The sequence below is a fragment of the Lycium barbarum genome, chromosome 2 (genome assembly GCF_019175385.1).
Source record: "Lycium barbarum isolate Lr01 chromosome 2, ASM1917538v2, whole genome shotgun sequence".
Classification (NCBI taxonomy): domain Eukaryota; kingdom Viridiplantae; phylum Streptophyta; class Magnoliopsida; order Solanales; family Solanaceae; genus Lycium; species Lycium barbarum.
In genome coordinates this window covers 147095106-147111277 of record NC_083338.1, presented here as the reverse complement: position 1 = coordinate 147111277, position 16172 = coordinate 147095106, and the positions used below count along the sequence as shown (strand labels likewise).

The window sequence follows — 16172 nt, the reverse complement described above, 5'->3', positions numbered from 1 at the left end:
CGAATTAAGCGAACCTAAAAAATAATATTTAATACGGGTGAGAAAAAATAATAATTACCAATTCTCTATTATTCTGTTATTGCTTCATATACTAAACTTTAGAGTGAGATCTGAATTAATGGATGATTATTTTTTTAAAATAAAATAGAACTTTAAATTATCAATACCAAAATTTTCTTTGATTTGTCAACTTGTTTGTTTGCTTGAAAGTAGAGGAGTTGAGAGAAAGAAAGTAAAAGGAGAGAGGTACTTGTCATTTTCTGAGTTTAGTAACGAACGAATAAAAATGTTGAATTAAAAGAGGAGCATTTAGCCCTTTCCCCTTTTCATGTAGTAAGATTTTATAAGTAGTATGCTACACAATATCAAGAGAACAACATGTGAAGTATATAAAGAAATGTGTAACATTAATACAAAAGAAATTTTTAACTTGATAGATTTGTAACTAATTTTTATACAAGAACAAATGCTTTCGTCTTTTTGTCAAATTATAATATTTGTTCTAATAAAATAATCGAAATTGAGCTTATAGCCAACATATTATTTTCTCATAAATAATCAGAACAAATATATATTAGTGATTAAAAAAAGAGAAAAGAAAAATATCATAACAGGTCTATGTGATGAGTAACGAGATTAAGATCAACACTTCAATTTGAATTTTATTTTTTTTAATTTCCAAAAAATAAAAAAAGACAGCTAAAAGTATGATCTACAACAAAATAATCCAACTATATTTCGTTTAAATTGAACTTAAACATGCAAAATTTTCTAAAAATAATCATTTCCCCAAATATTTTCATTATCTTATACTCCCTCTCTCTCAAATTATCCGGTGGTTGCTAAAAATAGTTGTCTAAATTATTTGGCGTTTTAGAAGTTCAAGACAGTTATTTCTTTCTGATTTTTTATTAATAGAATTTTATCATTAATGGAGACGACACATAAATAGAACAAAAAAAAAAAAAATTAATGGAGAGAGATTATAACTTATACATAAATAAGGGTAATACCCTTCCCAATTAATACTTCCTCCGGATAAAACAGAGTGTCCACTAACCAAAACAAGAAATAATTAGCCTTATTTTTCAAATTTACTCTTATTAAGTGTTAAGTGATCAAATTCAATAATTAACTAGGAGTATTTTATTCAAATTATCTATTTATGCCTAAAATTTAGTATTTTTTTAAGGAGTGTGAAAATAACTAAGTTAACACTTTTTTCGATCCGGAAGAAGTATTTTTTTAAGGGTGTGTAAAAAAAAAAAAATCGCCAAATTCAGGTAGTTGAACGCCGGATAAAACCCAATATAATTGGATAAGTCCCAGAGGTGAGGAATGGCATTTTCGGTATTATCTTGAACAACCAAGGGCAAAATCCCATACAACAAATAGCCGCCCACTATTAGACCCAAAACCCTTGACAAAATTCTCAAAACTTCTCACATTCCTGGCGTCTCACAATTCTCCTCTTTTCCCGGCGATCTGTCGCCGCCGGCCGTCCGATCACTTTTCCGATCATCTCAAACCCTAATTCCGACCCGATTCTCCCAAATCACCCGTTCCATTATCGTTGACCTAACTTTCCAATTCCCCAATTTGTTCTCCAATTCACCGATTTGATCAACCCCAATGGCATTTCATCACTCCTTGTAAACTTTCTACAACTCTCCCCTTTAATCTCCGAACCCGCAATTCTCTACATCTTTCTCAGTTTATTACAATTCATAACAATGGCGATCCGATTAACCGTCACTTATTCCGGCTACCTAGCCCAAAACATAGCTTCCTCGGCTTCATCAAAAGTCGCAGGTTGTCGTTTCTTTCACGAATGTACTATAACCGTCCGATCTCGCATCTTCCATCAAAAACCCGAATCACCCCCAAATTACTCCGATTTTCGAAACCGGGTCAAACCTCCCGTCCGGTCTTTTTCATCCGGTTCAATATGTTCATCACGTGCTCTTGAATTTCTTTGTGAAAGTTCCAATTCACCTATGGCGGTTGGATTGATTTCATTGATGAAGTCATCTTCTACAATGGGTATTTCACCATTGAAAGCGTCGTCGTTTCTTACGTTTTTACAAGGTTCAAAGTGGCTTCCTTGTAATCAGCCAAGTAGTAAATGTAGTGAAAGTGAAAGGGTGGTTGTTAGTAAGGAACCTTTGGTTAGTGAATTGAAGGTGGTTAATAAGACGTGTTGGGTGTCAAAGTTGTTGAATATATGTTCTGATGATGCAAAAGCTGCATTTACAGCGTTGAGTGTTAGTATAATGTTTAAATCATCTTTGGCTGAACCAAGATCAATTCCATCTGCTTCTATGTCACCTACTTTGGATAAAGGGGATCGTATAATGGCTGAAAAGGTATATTTTCTTCTGAGTTTTGTTGATATAGCTTAAATACTTAGGGTGTGTTTGGTATGAAGGAAAATGTTTTCCGTGGATTTCTTGCCTATTTTGTTGTGTTTGGTACTACGCAAAAAATATTATCCTAAATAAAAGCATTGGTATATAATCTAGACAAATACTATACGGGTTGGGGGGTGTGGTGGCGAGGGGCTGGGTGGGTGGCTGGCGGGGTTGTGGGGTAGGGGTAGGTTGGTGGGGCATGGGGTGGGTTGGTGGGTGTTTGTGGGGGTGAAGATGAGATGTGTTCGCTGGTGTGGAATGCCACTTGTGGGACCTTTTTTCCTACTTCCATTAGGGAAGCCATTTTCCTCGTTGTTAAGGAACTTGTTTTCCTAAAACAACATATCCAGAGATCAGAAAATTGGAATATTTCCTCCATACTAAACACACCCTTAGAGATGTTCTAACTAGTGTGCTATGTGTATTTTGGGTATGTCTTAATTACATCATCGGTGCTTGAAATCACTGCTTTGAACCTGGGTTAGTATGATCAATTAGAAGTTTATTGCTGTTTTATTTCTTTTTTCATTCGCAGATAGCTGGGCTGAATATGTGATTGGTGGTTATCGTGATCATTTGTGCCTGGAAAATCTAGTCTTTACCGGTGTAGTTTTCAGAGTCTTTACTAGAATTATTTGATCATAGTAGTACTTTTCAACTGATATGTGCGGCATAGTCAATTGATTGGATATATTGGCTAACCCTGAGCCATATTGCCTACTAGTTTATTTGGTCTTTTCGATGTTTTGCAAGAGCGTGGTTTAGTTTCCTTGCACCATAATAATTGTGTTAGACAGTTGATGTCTTCCGTCTCCATTTTTTTGTCAATGATTTGTTTAGACTTCAGAAATGGTGACTGTCCATTAATGTTCATGACAAATACAATTGTTGAGCTGACTTCTTTATCATAAAGCCTGTATTGCACCCAACTTTTGTGAGAGGGTTGTTCTTGTAGTGCAAAATAACCAATCCTCCTAATTGGGGAAAGAATGCTCATTATGTTTAATGATTAGTTCTGTCTTTATAGCTTTATTCCTTTCACGCGAGAGATGTGTCTCCTACAATCATTAAGAGGAATTTTGACATATTGTAGTTCCATCCAAATAAAGTTTTCTATGTCCTGGTTATCTACCAACCTTGTAAAGGCTTTAGCATGTGTGATGCTAGCTCTTCACTGATTATTATGCTCTCTCTACCGCATTTCAGGTTTCATATGTTTTTCGGAATCCTGAAATTTCAGATATAGTGATATTTAGAGCACCGCCAATCCTTCAGGTATGTCAGTTGTCTGTACTGCTTGTAGTGTGAGATTTTTTTCTGCACATGCATTCAGCAGCTGGCAATTTTCTGTTTGTTGCAGCATATTTCTGGTTGTAATGCTGGAGACGTCTTCATTAAAAGAGTTGTTGCATTAGCTGGGGACTATGTTTATGTAAGTTCTTCTTCTCTTACCATGTTTTACAAGTAGCTTTGTAAGTTTGCTGTCTTATTCAAGGATAACACTTTATGTAGGTGCGTGAGGGTAAACTGTTTGTGAATGGTATTGCTCAAGATGAAGACTTCATTTTAGAGCCCCTTGCCTATGAAATGGAACCAGTGGTAATGCATTTATTCTGTCTTTATGTGATAATATCTATTATGTAATTTCATCAAATATCTAATATTTTGCTTGGTCATTTTGTAGCTTGTTCCTGAAGGCTATGTGTTCGTGATGGGGGACAATCGTAATAATAGCGTTGATTCTCATGACTGGTGAGCATTGATAGATTTAATTTATTCAATAGAGAAGCAACAATTCACTGCTGAAAAAGAGCTGAAATAATGTCCAACCTCGTCTTCTGTCTCTGCCCTCCCCCCTCCCCTAAAAACAAGCCTTTCTTTAAATATAATTAAAAAATTCCCTTGTTTATGAGTGATAGGGGAACGCTTGTGCATTGTGGCTAGGAAGCTGAAACAATTAGAATCAAGAGGAAAGAACTGGTGTATCATGTTCTCCATGTGAACCCTTCATGGCTGGAAAAGCAAAAATTAACCCTTTATAGCATTTTGAGTCTTATTTATTTAACCCTTCATGGCTGGAAAAGCAAAAATTAACCCTTTATAGCATTTCGTGTCTTATTTATTTATTTATTTATTTATGGATCTCATCTTTACTGTCTAATTTTTTCAGGGGTCCACTTCCCATTGAAAACATTATTGGCAGGTCAGTATTCAGATATTGGCCTCCGTCCAGAGTGTCGGACACCCTACATGGTTCACTAATGGAGAAGAGAGTAATTGCAGTTTCTTGACCCTTTCGGAGGGGAAGGTGTTCAACTGACTTCTTTCATCTCTTTATTCTTTGACTGATCATTTTCTGCCTTTTGGCTCATTGAATCAGCTGTAAAATCTTATCCCATCCTGTCTGGTGTTGTTCGATCCAGAATTTGAACAAGTTTGAGGATGGATTATCTTAATCCGCCGTGTTATTATTTTTCTCAAGGGCCCTAGTTTGGGTGTTTCTGCAATTTTATGTAGTGGAAAGCCTCAGAGATAAAGCTGATCATTGGAATTAGCAACTCAGTTGTCATGGTCTGAAGAACTGGAACATTTTTCTTTTCTCCCAAACCTTGGAGTGGAGAACCAGACTAGGGAGACATGTCTACATCGACCCAACAAAGTTTCAGCTGTAAATTGTGACAATATTCTGAGGCTGAATATGTTTAATATTTGCTTTTATTCCTGCTGAATGCAGTTGATTTTGAAGTATGGTCTCCATGTAACAATTTTCTCTGCTGTGTTGTCAGTGTGTTATGAACCTACAATTGCACAGCTTTAAGATTTTGGAATATATTGGTTTGAATTGGGAGGCAATTAGCCTCAAGATTGACCATCCTTTTGAGATGAGTTTTCTTGGCTTCGTAGCACTACCCTTGTATCTTTTTGGCTATTCCAATAACTATTAGTGAACTATGATGTAGTAATATTCCTGAGTTCTTACGTCTTTTCGTGTATGTTGTGAAAATTAAGAATTGCAATCATTATATCAACTTTCAACTGTGTAATGCTACTGCTGAAAAGAAACCGTTTAATGCTTAATTGCTTATTTATTTCTGTGGCGATCGTGGTTGAGTAAATCTGCATTTTCTGGGAATGCTTTTGCAGTATGCTTATTAGGTGAATATATGGAAAAAAGTTTGCTATTGATCTTGAAATTATAAATTGATCCTTTCTAGTGTTAAACGCTTAAAATGAAAATCTTGAAGGAAAAAAGCTTCTCAGTTCTTACTACTATATTATTATGAAAAGCCTGCTCTATCCCCTCGGCAGAAAGTCACTCCTTTGTTCCTTAAGTTTCATACACATTGAACTTCACACTGAGACATTATCAAAAGTATGTGATCCATTTTATGTGATTATCTATCTAATAATCAAGCAGTTTAAAACATTTGTTTGCTTTGAAAATTTATTAAAATTTTGGTTGATTTATTTTTCAAAAAAGTAAAAAAATTATTTTGAAATGATATGATAAATCAAGATGTCACATATAGATCAAAATAGGATGGTTAAAATGGAGAGGCGCTATCAAAGAGTTCTGTGTTTGGTTTAGTGTTGGCATGTGATGAATTTTAATAAGAAAAACGGTGAATGGTGATTTATATGTTGAGCCCAATTTATTTTGGGATTGAGATGTAGTTACTGTTATAATCGAGTGAAAGAAAAATTCTATAAAATTATTGTGACCAATAATATTATATGCGAATAAATATCTGGCAAGTAACAAGATGGCTGTAGCAGAGCTCTGAAAATTAGGGGTGGGCATAAACACGCAAAACCAAAAAATCGGACTGAATCGAATTAATTCGGTTCTTCGGTTTTGTTTTTTCGATTCTTCCGTTTGGTTACAGTTCTTTTTTTTTCTTCTAAAAGTTCGGTGTTCGATTATGACGTTCCAATTTTTCGATATTTCGGTTTAACCCAACTTTTGCAATATGAGTACAACTGAATAGGATCACAACTGCTTTCATCATCTTGCAAGTTGGAATATATATACTACACAACTTTTGTCATTTTTCCCAAGTTTGAATATGGCTATGAGGTTGCGGAATGAAAAAAAATAGTGCTGTCAATCTGTCATAAACAATGAAATGGAACAGAGTAGAATAAAAAGAAGCCCATTAGTTAGTTTTGTTAGTTTTTTTTTTTATTATTTTTTTTTTTATGGTTGAAATTATTTGTTTTCTATTGAATTGTTCAAAGATGGTAGTATTAAATCGTGGTGCAATAAGATTACATACCACAAACTGTAAGCCTGCGCAGAAATCATGTTACACAAGAATGAAAATGAGAAGTGAAAGAAGCTCATTTGAATTAAACTTTGGAACACAACTTAAAATAGCTTTTTTGGAATTAAAAAACATTAAGTAACCTATTTTTAATAAAAAAACTAGCCCATTTTACAAGCAGAGAAATAGCCCATTAACTAGGCCCCTATTGAAAAAATAGAATTAGAAAAATTGAACCGAACTTGAAAAAAACTGAACCGGGTGTTCGGTTCCCACTTTCAAAAAACCGAAAATCGAACCGAAATTTAAAAAAATCGAACTGAAGAACCGAACGCCCACCAAAAATTGGTGTGGAGTCGTATAAGATTAAAAATGATTGACATTTAGTAGAATGTGTAACCTAATGAAAAATAAGACACAATAAAAGAAAAATATCTATATAAGCAATACTAATTACTAGTCGGGGTTAAGTACGTTTACATTGGGTCCAAAATTTGCCAATAGTTTTCGGTCTTGTCAGAAATTTATACGTTGGTACTATAAAATATGGATCATTTTTAGTGCCAAATATTCTTTTGGCTTATTATTAAGAACTTAAATGAAGCAACATTAGTAAAAGATCACGAGCCCCGTTTGGATTGAATTTATTTGGGCATTTCGTAAAATAGAAAACAGTTTAAATTAAGTTAAAAAATGTTTAAAATAAGCCAAAATCAAGAAGTTGCTCAATCCCAATTTTTTTTTTTGGCTTAAAAGCCATTTTGATTTGACCAACAACTTTACCCTTTTATCCCTTATATTTTCTATTAATTCCAATATTACCCTTCTAAAAACCTTTTAAACACTTTTATCAAAACACGTAACCGCTTATTTATAAAATAACTTTTGGCACTTAAAAAAATACTTTAAGCATTTATGCTTAAAAGTCACTTTTTTTTTTCCAGCTAATTCAAACGGGCTCCATATTGCCAACCCGAGATACTTATTTGGCACGACTTATAATTCATGTTGTACAATCTCTTAATGGTAGCCCGGTGCACTAAGCTCCCGTTATGTGCGGGGTTCGGGGAAGGGTGGGACCACAAGGGTCTAGTGTACGCAACCTTATCTTGCATTTCTGCAAGAGGCTATTTTCACGACTCGAACCCGTAACCTCCGGATCACGTGACGGATCACGTGACAGCAACTTTACCAGTAACGCCAACACTCCCCTGCGTACAATCTCTTAATGCAGTGTCCCAAATAGTCATTTTAGTTGCCCCTCTGCAAGAGATCTGATTGTTGTCTCTGCAGAAAGCAAAGCAAAGAAAAACCTGTTAATAATCCCATCACCATTGCAGTGCAAAAAAATCAAAGATCAATGATGATCCTTACCCCTTTCTTTTCTTCTTCTACTTTTCTCATACTCTTTGTTCTTCTCTCTATATCCCCATCTCTAATTTCTATTGCCACGTCATCTTCCTTACCTTTCAATATTTCTCACTATCTTTATCCAAGAATCAGCTACGTGGAATATCCACAATTGTCACCTAATCCTCCTTCATTTCTCCAGGTTTCGTGGGTTTTGCTTAATTATTGTTATTTGATCTTATTCTCGTATGGGTTTTGCCTAATTACTGTTATTTGTTCTGGGTTTTGTCTAATTATTGTTATTTGTTCTGATTCTCTAATGTTTTTTGCCTCATTACTGTTATTTGGTCTGATTCTCAAGTGGGTTTTGCCTTATTACCACTCAGTGCATTTCAATTTATTTGTCTGATTTTGACTTGACACAAAGTTTAAGAAAGTAAAGAAGACTTTTGACTCATGTTTCTTAAACTAAAGATATTAGAATGTATCAAAACGCCGTTTAATCTTGTGATTTTAAATATGTCATGTGGAAAGTTGGAATTAAAGAGTTGCCAAAAAAGAAAAGAGACGTGTTCGTTTTGACACGGACTAAAAATGAAAGTAAGGCAAATAAATTGAAATGGAGGGAGTATTATTTTTCTGATTCTCTAATGGTTTTATTTGTATATGTTATTCAGGATGTGTTAAAGGGGATTGCTGAACGAGAGAAATGGGATTTGCAGGACTTAAGAGTTTCCAAATTGGATGTAAAGAAATCGAAGTTTGGGACTTTAAGGAAGTATGAGTTTCGCGTCCGAATTGGGAAGACGGAATTCGTATTCATGATGTCAGATGAAGTATCTCACTGGAAAAGCTTTCATTTTCCTAGCAAGAATGAGTCTGAGTCTGACTTCGAGTCTTTGGTTAAAGAGATTGGTTCAAAGGCTACTCTTGATGTCCTAAAAATCCAAGGGCCATTCGAATTGTACGCTACTGGAGATGATTACCTCTCACTGACCTTACCTGTATGGCTATCTTTCTTTAATTTTTTAATAATTTCTTTCTCAGTTTCTTTGATTTTGCTTTTGTTTGTACTTTGTAGCAGTAAATTATGTAGATGGCCTTTGCTTCTTAACTAATGTTTCCTTAGTTGCATTTAAGTCTTGTATATGTATATATAATTGGTTTCATAGGTGGATGTACCTGGAAGGAGGTGCTGGTACACCCACTTCAGCTCTAGTTTTACCACTTTATGCATGTATAGTTGTTTTTTAAATACACACGCACAATAAGATAGCATTCATTGTCACAAAGAGTAGTGGTAGCAGCTTTATCTATATGGTTGAATTTTTTTAATGGATAAACACACTAAGGATTCATGGCTGTCACAAAGGAGTTTGCACCCACTGTTACAAAGGAGTAATGGTTGTAGTGGTAGTTAGCACCTGCTGACTTGGAATTGTAGATCCACCTCAGATTGGTTTCAAAGTTTTGGATTGTGTTGTAATTGAACTGTGGAACTATATTACAGGTTTAGTATTTGGTTGTTGATCCTTATGTTGGAGTGCCTTCGTGAAGTAGATGGTGTTGGATGAAGCGAATCTTCTCCCATGGCATTAGGCCCCCAGGCTTATTAGCTGCATTTGTTAAGTCAAATCTACCATAAGAGTCTTTGTGTATCAAGGCATTACCGGCCAAAACTTCAGAAGTTCTTAGGTGCAGCATATTTATGAAGTGCTAACCCACTTGACGTTTCAGTTGACTTATCAGGTTCCTCTTAGGAAGCTGCAATTTTAGCAGCAAAGTTGTTATAGGCTGGTCTAGGGTTAGTCCAAAATAGAGCTGCTGCATACGCGTGGAACTTCTTTAGATGCAGTTTTACTAGAACTTTATTCTTTAACAGGGAGATAACATCTAATTTGTGAATGCATGTGGTATATATTAGTTCAACGTATTGACTGTGTAGTAGGGATAAAATGTCACACTAGCGTGTGTTCTCCATCGATGATCTTCTAGCTATTATGTTTATTCGTGTTACATAAGATTCGAGGATATGAATATTATCATGTTGTATCACGGAGAAATTCTTTATCTGTGGCCGGACGTGGTTGACATAGCCTGTTTGGATGTTGATGTTTGACATTTTTCTTTAATCATTTAGATTACTCTTGAAATGGATAGAGTTTGTGCTTTCATCTCTTCTTGCTAGTTCGCAACTAGTTGCCTCAATGTGATTCGTCATGAGTTGATGCCTTATGTGTTCTATTCGAGCATTGAAAGTGAGATTTTACTAATCATTATGTTTTCAGGTGGGCTAACAACATTATGTTACTTACCTTTTTAACAGCTGAACTCTTCCTATACGGGGTTGAAAAAGATCCTTGTTGGTGAGGGCATCACTGTAGAAGTTAAAGGTGCTGATGAAATATCAATGTTCAACATCTCTGATTTGCTGAAATTAGTAAATGGAAGCATTTTGACCAAGTCAGGGAGCGGTCAATTTGGATATATGTCACAATCGTGTTGCATACCGTTGCTTCCTGTACATGCAAGGGGACCTACTTCAGTACTTGCCTACATAACCAGAAACCCTGATTTAAGAATTGAAACTACGTTTGTGTCCAGAAGATCTATCAAGTTGCTATCTGAAAAATGTTATACAAGGCATATATACAGAAAACGGAGCTTGTACAATGATTTTCTGAGCCAGAAGATAGTATTACTGGAAAAAGTGCTAAGGAGTTTTCTAGGTGGTAAAGCCAGTCAAATTGCAAATTTCAATCTTATAAAAGTGAAAGTTAAAGACTTGACTATTTTTCGCTTCCAGTTGGAGTTGGAAAGAGGTATTCAGAACAACGACACATATTGGACTACTTTAGGGGAGTGGAGAACAAGGCCAGTTGTTGAGCGTTCATGGTTTGAAGTAACCGCAAGGTTTGAGGCAGAGATCTTGAAGCCGCGTTTGATTAAGAAGGTCAGACCTTTTATTGAAGTAGATTCATCATCATGGAGTAATTTGATGTCAAATTTGTCCTTTACCAAAATTTCTTCTTTTCTTGTCCCACCAGAGCCTTTAACATTGGATGTTAGATGGTAGGGAATAACAGGTTGTTTATTTATTTATAACCAGTCTGGCTTGCTGTAATGTAGATTCTTATCTTCCTTACTGTGTAAATTGAAAATGGTTGCCTGATTTGTACATCATATCATTTGTATATTGAAAGTCGTTGGAAAGGAACTATAAAAGATTACCTGTTTTGTGAATCCGTAAAAGTGACATTTGTCGGGATTGAGGATGAGATGCTGCTCACTTATGTGTGACCTTGAATTCTGTCAGTAGAAAACCCCAGATTATAAAGTACGCGGTTCCAGGATGTTAATCGGCCAAGGACCCTTGGTTTCTAACACGTTTGCTTTTGTCTGTGGGATTGTCGACTCAATCCACTTTGTCGCAGTCCATGTTTTCTTACGACCAGTTGATTGTTTAAAGTTTATCTTAGCTACTTTGTCCAAGCTCTGGTATTCAAAAAGAGGGTGAGACAAAAGAAGAATAAATGCAGTGTAAGACCATGTTCGTTTGGTACCAATGGAAATGCAGTAGCCTTCATTCTAAATTATCAGACATTCAAAACGAAATATAGCAAGGAGAAGTTTAGCAATGAAGACATTGAACCATGCAATGTATTACATTCCGTCGTAACAGGGTACTTGGATAGAATATCAAAATCAAGTCCATACACTCTCATGCCCAGGACTTTTTCTCCTTGCTCTGGTTTAGGTACATTGGATACTGATACTTGCACCTTTGAATATTCGATCAACTAAAAACACGATGCAGGATTACATGGACTCTGTGTAATATGGTCACAAGCACAATATTATTATATAACATAATTTTGGTCAAACATCATGAGGATGCATATTTCCTAGAGAACACATGTTTCCATTTTTCCTTCGGCCTTCTTATCAGAGATAGCATTTTCTTGGTTCAGTTCTGGCTTCTTATACTTATACCAAGAAGCACACAGCAAATAGAAGCCAAAGTTCAGCACACTGACTCCTGCTAGCAACCAATAGAAGTAGTCAAGCTTGTCTCTGTTCAAGTTGTTATTAGCTAACCAGCCACCACTCGCCTTGTTAATTACACTCACCACTACTGAGCTTGTGAAGTACCCAAATGCCAGTGAGGACCAAGAAACGGCCATACTCAGTGATTTCATGCCCGATGTGCTCTCTGCATAAAAGAAATCCAACAACCCCACCAATGTGAATATTTCAGCCATTGCAAATATTACAAATTGGTATCCAAGCCAGAACACACTTATAGGTAATGGACCGGCGGAATCAACCATGTTATGGTTAATGGCAACCGATTTCCTGTGACTTTCAACAACTGCAGCTACTGCCATAGAAACTGCTGAAAGTACTAGTCCAAAACCTATACGTTGCAATTGTCGAATCCCTGAAGGGATCCCCGTGAATTTTCTTGCTATTGGGACAAAGATACGATCGTAGACTGGGATCAGGAAGATTTGAAATAGTTGAGGAATTACAGGTATGGAAGGCCCTGGGATTTCAAAGTTTTGGATTTTTCTGTTCATTGTTATGCTTTGTTGGATGGTGATGGTCTGTAGTTGAGCCATACAGGTGTTCATGAAGACAGTGCTCAGTATAATTGGGAGCATTCTGACTACAACTTTTGTTTCTTCAACTTGTGAGACAGAACAAAGGCTCCATGGTCCATGTACACTTGATGTGGATGCCTCCTGATTAATCCTCATTATTGCTGCCCGGTCCAAAAATCTGTACATATAGTGGGAATTTGGTTAAGTGAAGCAATATATCAACAAGAAACTGAAACTAAGAAAGTTCTTATTAAGTACTTGAATTGATCAGTCCTTTGAAGAATCTCAGTTCCATTTTCAGGTTCTCTACCCTTGATCTGATGTAAATCGTCTTTGTTCTGTGGTGGTGGGAGATTTCTGTTTCTAAAAGCTGCAACAAAAACCTGTGAAATGCGCATTAGAGGGCTTCCTTTAGGAACATTGTTTCTATAGAACCGTTTTCCCACGGTCAAGAGCAGGATTGCCAAACCAACTGCTACAGAGCAGACACCAAATGACCAATCCCATCCTTGGTTGTCGCTTATCCAGACTAAAGATGTAACACCAAGCATGGCTCCAATGGTGATGAAGAACAATAGCCAGTTGAAGTAACTTGATAACTTAGCAGCCTCTTTGGGATCTTTTTCATCAAATTGATCAGCACCTAAAGATGGCAAAGCTGCTTTGACTCCACTGTTTCCAAGTGCTATCAGATAAACACCTCCATATAAGATTGCCAATTGGCCTCTATCTGCAGATTGACACTGATTGTTTTGGCTTAAAGGCACATCCTTGCAGGGAAATGGTCTCAGTTGGCTGAAATGTGCTTGAACTGCTAGAAGTGCATATCCCTAAGAAAGAAAGAATGATCAAAGTCAATTCTTGATTCTGCATAAACATGTGAAATATCTGTTTTTTTGTTTTCTTGCTTAGCTAAAGATGAAGCAATAAGAAGTACCAAAACTTGAATGATGCTAAACAAGACACAAGTCTTGAATCTGGAGAAGTAAGTATCTGAGAGAAAGGCTCCAAATAATGAGAGTAAAAATGCAGTTCCCATGAAGTTTGTGACAGTAGTGGCAGATTTTGTTAAGCTCAAGTTCATGTACCCATAGAAGTAAGTAACCAGGCTCACACCATTTGAAATAAAAGCCATGGTATCGATCCCCGCCACAACTGCATGATCAGATATCAGAATATCAAAACTCCAAAGTCAAGTTCAGTAGCGGAGCCAAAAATTCTAACGAGAGAATTCAGTTTTTTTTTTTTTTTTAAGAGTGCCACAAGTGGGATTCAAGCGCAAAATTTGAGCCACCTTAGAATAGAAGTTTCTCTCGTGTCAAGAGAATTTTGACAATATAACCCCGTACAATTCACCATTACATATATGCACGGTATTATTTTCCGACTAAGGGGCTTCAATTGAATTCCGCTCCATGTCAAAGGAATTCAACAATTAGATACTTGAAAGATGCTTACCATAGACAAAAAGAGCTGCTCTAGTTCCCCCCTTGTTTGGAAGTTGCTTTGCTTCAGTCTTGACATTTCTGCAAATTTCCTGCAACAAGTAACCAATGAAACTATTTAGCCAAACATGTAACTGTTAGGTTCAGAGAAAAAAAGGTAATTCTTCTATTCGTATGCTAACTTTGAGAGGAAACTCACAATAACAAAGGCAACTTACCATTTCAATTGTAGCTTCCCTTTTGCAAGCAAAACTTAAAGGTGGCAAATACTTAATAAAAGTTCTTCATATCTTTCATAATTTTAACGTTGTATCCTCCAGCTTTATCACTTGACAAATTGACCTACACATGTACGGAGATCATATTAATTATTTGTGCTTTAATTTTTGTGATGCCATCACTCTAAGCAACGTTTGTACTAGATACTAATATTCTAAGGTATTAGATGGGGACTATTTCCCCTTGCAAAATCATTGTAATGTAGCTCTCACGAAGCATTTCTATTTTTATTTTTTATAATACCAAATCTTTTAAAATCAAACCCCCACACACAAAAAAGAAAAAGTGAATAAAGAAGGAAAAAACAAGGCAAAAGCAAAACCAGAAAAAGGGGAAAAAATTAAACCGTTTTCTAATATGAAAGCCACTACTGAACCCATGTTGGGTGATCATTCATAAACTTTAATGGCTTAATACCTAGATGAACCCTTAAACTTGGCATGTTTTGTAAGATAGACATATAAACTTATAAGGTGACCAGATAGACACTTAAACTTACTCAAAGTGTATTTTTCAAGTTTTTCAGTTGTTTTGAAAACAAAAACTATATTTTTCAAACACTCACAATTTTCATGGCCAAACAAGCCCTAAATATATCACAAAATATTTTTTTTAAAATGCAAAAATAAGGCAAACGCATATACATGAGACTATAAATGTGCACTTAAACCAATAAATACTCGCTAATTGCAATTTTGCAGCTTTCAATTAACTCGGATTTTTTTTTACACTTGAATAATTAAAAAACAATAACTTTAACCAATAAAAATCCTTAAAAAAAGAAATTTCAAATTAAGAAATTTCTAAGTTCAGTATTTCAAGTGTAAAAGAAATTTCAAATTAAGAAAACTGTAAAGCCGAGAAGAAAATCCTTAAAAAAAAGAAATTTCTTAATTTGAAATTTCTTTTTTTAAGGATTTTTATTGGTTAAAGTTATTGTTTTTTAATTATTCAAGTGTAAAAAAAATCCGAGTTAATTGAAAGCTGCAAAATTGCGATTAGCGAGTATTTATTGGTTTAAGTGCACATTTATAGTCTCATGTATATGCGTTTGCCTTATTTTTGCATTTTAAAAAAAATATTTTGTGATATATTTAGGGCTTGTTTGGCCATGAAAATTGTGAGTGTTTGAAAAATATAGTTTTTGTTTTCAAAACAACTGAAAAACTTGAAAAATACACTTTGAGTAAGTTTAAGTGTCTATCTGGTCACCTTATAAGTTTATATGCCTATCTTACAAAACATGCCAAGTTTAAGGGTCCATCTGGGTATTAAGCCAACTTTAATTAATTTGATTTGATCGAAAATGAAGCTGAAATACTATAGTAGAAGTACTCAGAAAGTTTATTGAATGTAATAGTAATGATTTTGTAACTACATTATTGTCGCAATTAGTGGACAATGATGTGACTTATTTTCCTCCCATCATCCTTGTCTTAGGGCCCAAAGTGTGCTTGCGGCGTAATTTTGATATTATAAAGGACATTAACAACCTCAGAAACCATTAAGAAAGGACTTTAATATAATGGTCCTTTAGTTATGAGTCAAATAATGATTGTCCCTAGATGGTATCCTAACCTTTTGAAGATTTGACCAGTTAATATACATATTTTGACCCTATATATAGTGTAATTTTGCGCGTTTAGATGTACCCTTGTGCCCCTAGCTCCGGTACATATGCAGTTTTGTGTTTTCTATCAATTTCATGTTATGCCACTAATACAATGTCATATTGCTTATTGTGGAGTTTCATAAGCCATTTATGACTTCTCAATTGATTCTTGGTTAGCAAGTCCGTTCATTTCTTTGTTTTCTTTT

The 16172-nt window shown here is 35.4% G+C and overlaps 2 protein-coding genes across 2 annotated transcripts; one reads left to right on the top strand and one right to left on the bottom strand.

Moving 5' to 3' along the window:
- The first annotated feature begins 1424 nt into the window (after positions 1–1424).
- LOC132629122 (uncharacterized) lies at positions 1425–11269 on the top strand. Its single transcript, XM_060344856.1, has 10 exons — positions 1425–2366; positions 3618–3686; positions 3772–3843; positions 3924–4010; positions 4096–4163; positions 4582–4699; positions 5146–5196; positions 7932–8228; positions 8704–9030; positions 10353–11269. The coding sequence occupies exons 1-10, from the start codon at positions 1734–1736 to the stop codon at positions 11100–11102; spliced, it is 2472 nt and encodes an 823-aa protein (XP_060200839.1). The 5' UTR covers positions 1425–1733; the 3' UTR covers positions 11103–11269.
- A 312-nt stretch (positions 11270–11581) lies between these two features.
- On the bottom strand, positions 11582–14512 carry LOC132627925 (protein NRT1/ PTR FAMILY 4.5-like). Its single transcript, XM_060343540.1, has 5 exons — positions 14294–14512; positions 14089–14167; positions 13568–13785; positions 12889–13460; positions 11582–12808 (listed from the first exon to the last, which is right to left on the bottom strand). The coding sequence occupies exons 1-5, from the start codon at positions 14294–14296 to the stop codon at positions 11932–11934; spliced, it is 1749 nt and encodes a 582-aa protein (XP_060199523.1). The 5' UTR covers positions 14297–14512; the 3' UTR covers positions 11582–11931.
- Between the last annotated feature and the right edge of the window lie 1660 nt (positions 14513–16172).

What these genes read in the sequence shown, in the direction of transcription:
- LOC132627925 (XM_060343540.1), bottom strand. An exon ending in TTAGCATCATTCAAGTTTTG is followed by an intron (nt 13,461 to 13,567) that starts GTACTTCTTATT and finishes TTTCTTTCTTAG; the next exon opens with GGATATGCACTTCTAGCAGT. An exon ending in CAAAGGACTGATCAATTCAA is followed by an intron (nt 12,809 to 12,888) that starts GTACTTAATAAG and finishes CTATATGTACAG; the next exon opens with ATTTTTGGACCGGGCAGCAA.
- LOC132629122 (XM_060344856.1), top strand. Translation starts at nt 1,734, where the DNA reads ATGGCGATCCGATTAACCGTCACTTATTCCGGCTACCTAGCCCAAAAC. An exon ending in ATCGTATAATGGCTGAAAAG is followed by an intron (nt 2,367 to 3,617) that starts GTATATTTTCTT and finishes ACCGCATTTCAG; the next exon opens with GTTTCATATGTTTTTCGGAA. An exon ending in CCTATGAAATGGAACCAGTG is followed by an intron (nt 4,011 to 4,095) that starts GTAATGCATTTA and finishes GTCATTTTGTAG; the next exon opens with CTTGTTCCTGAAGGCTATGT.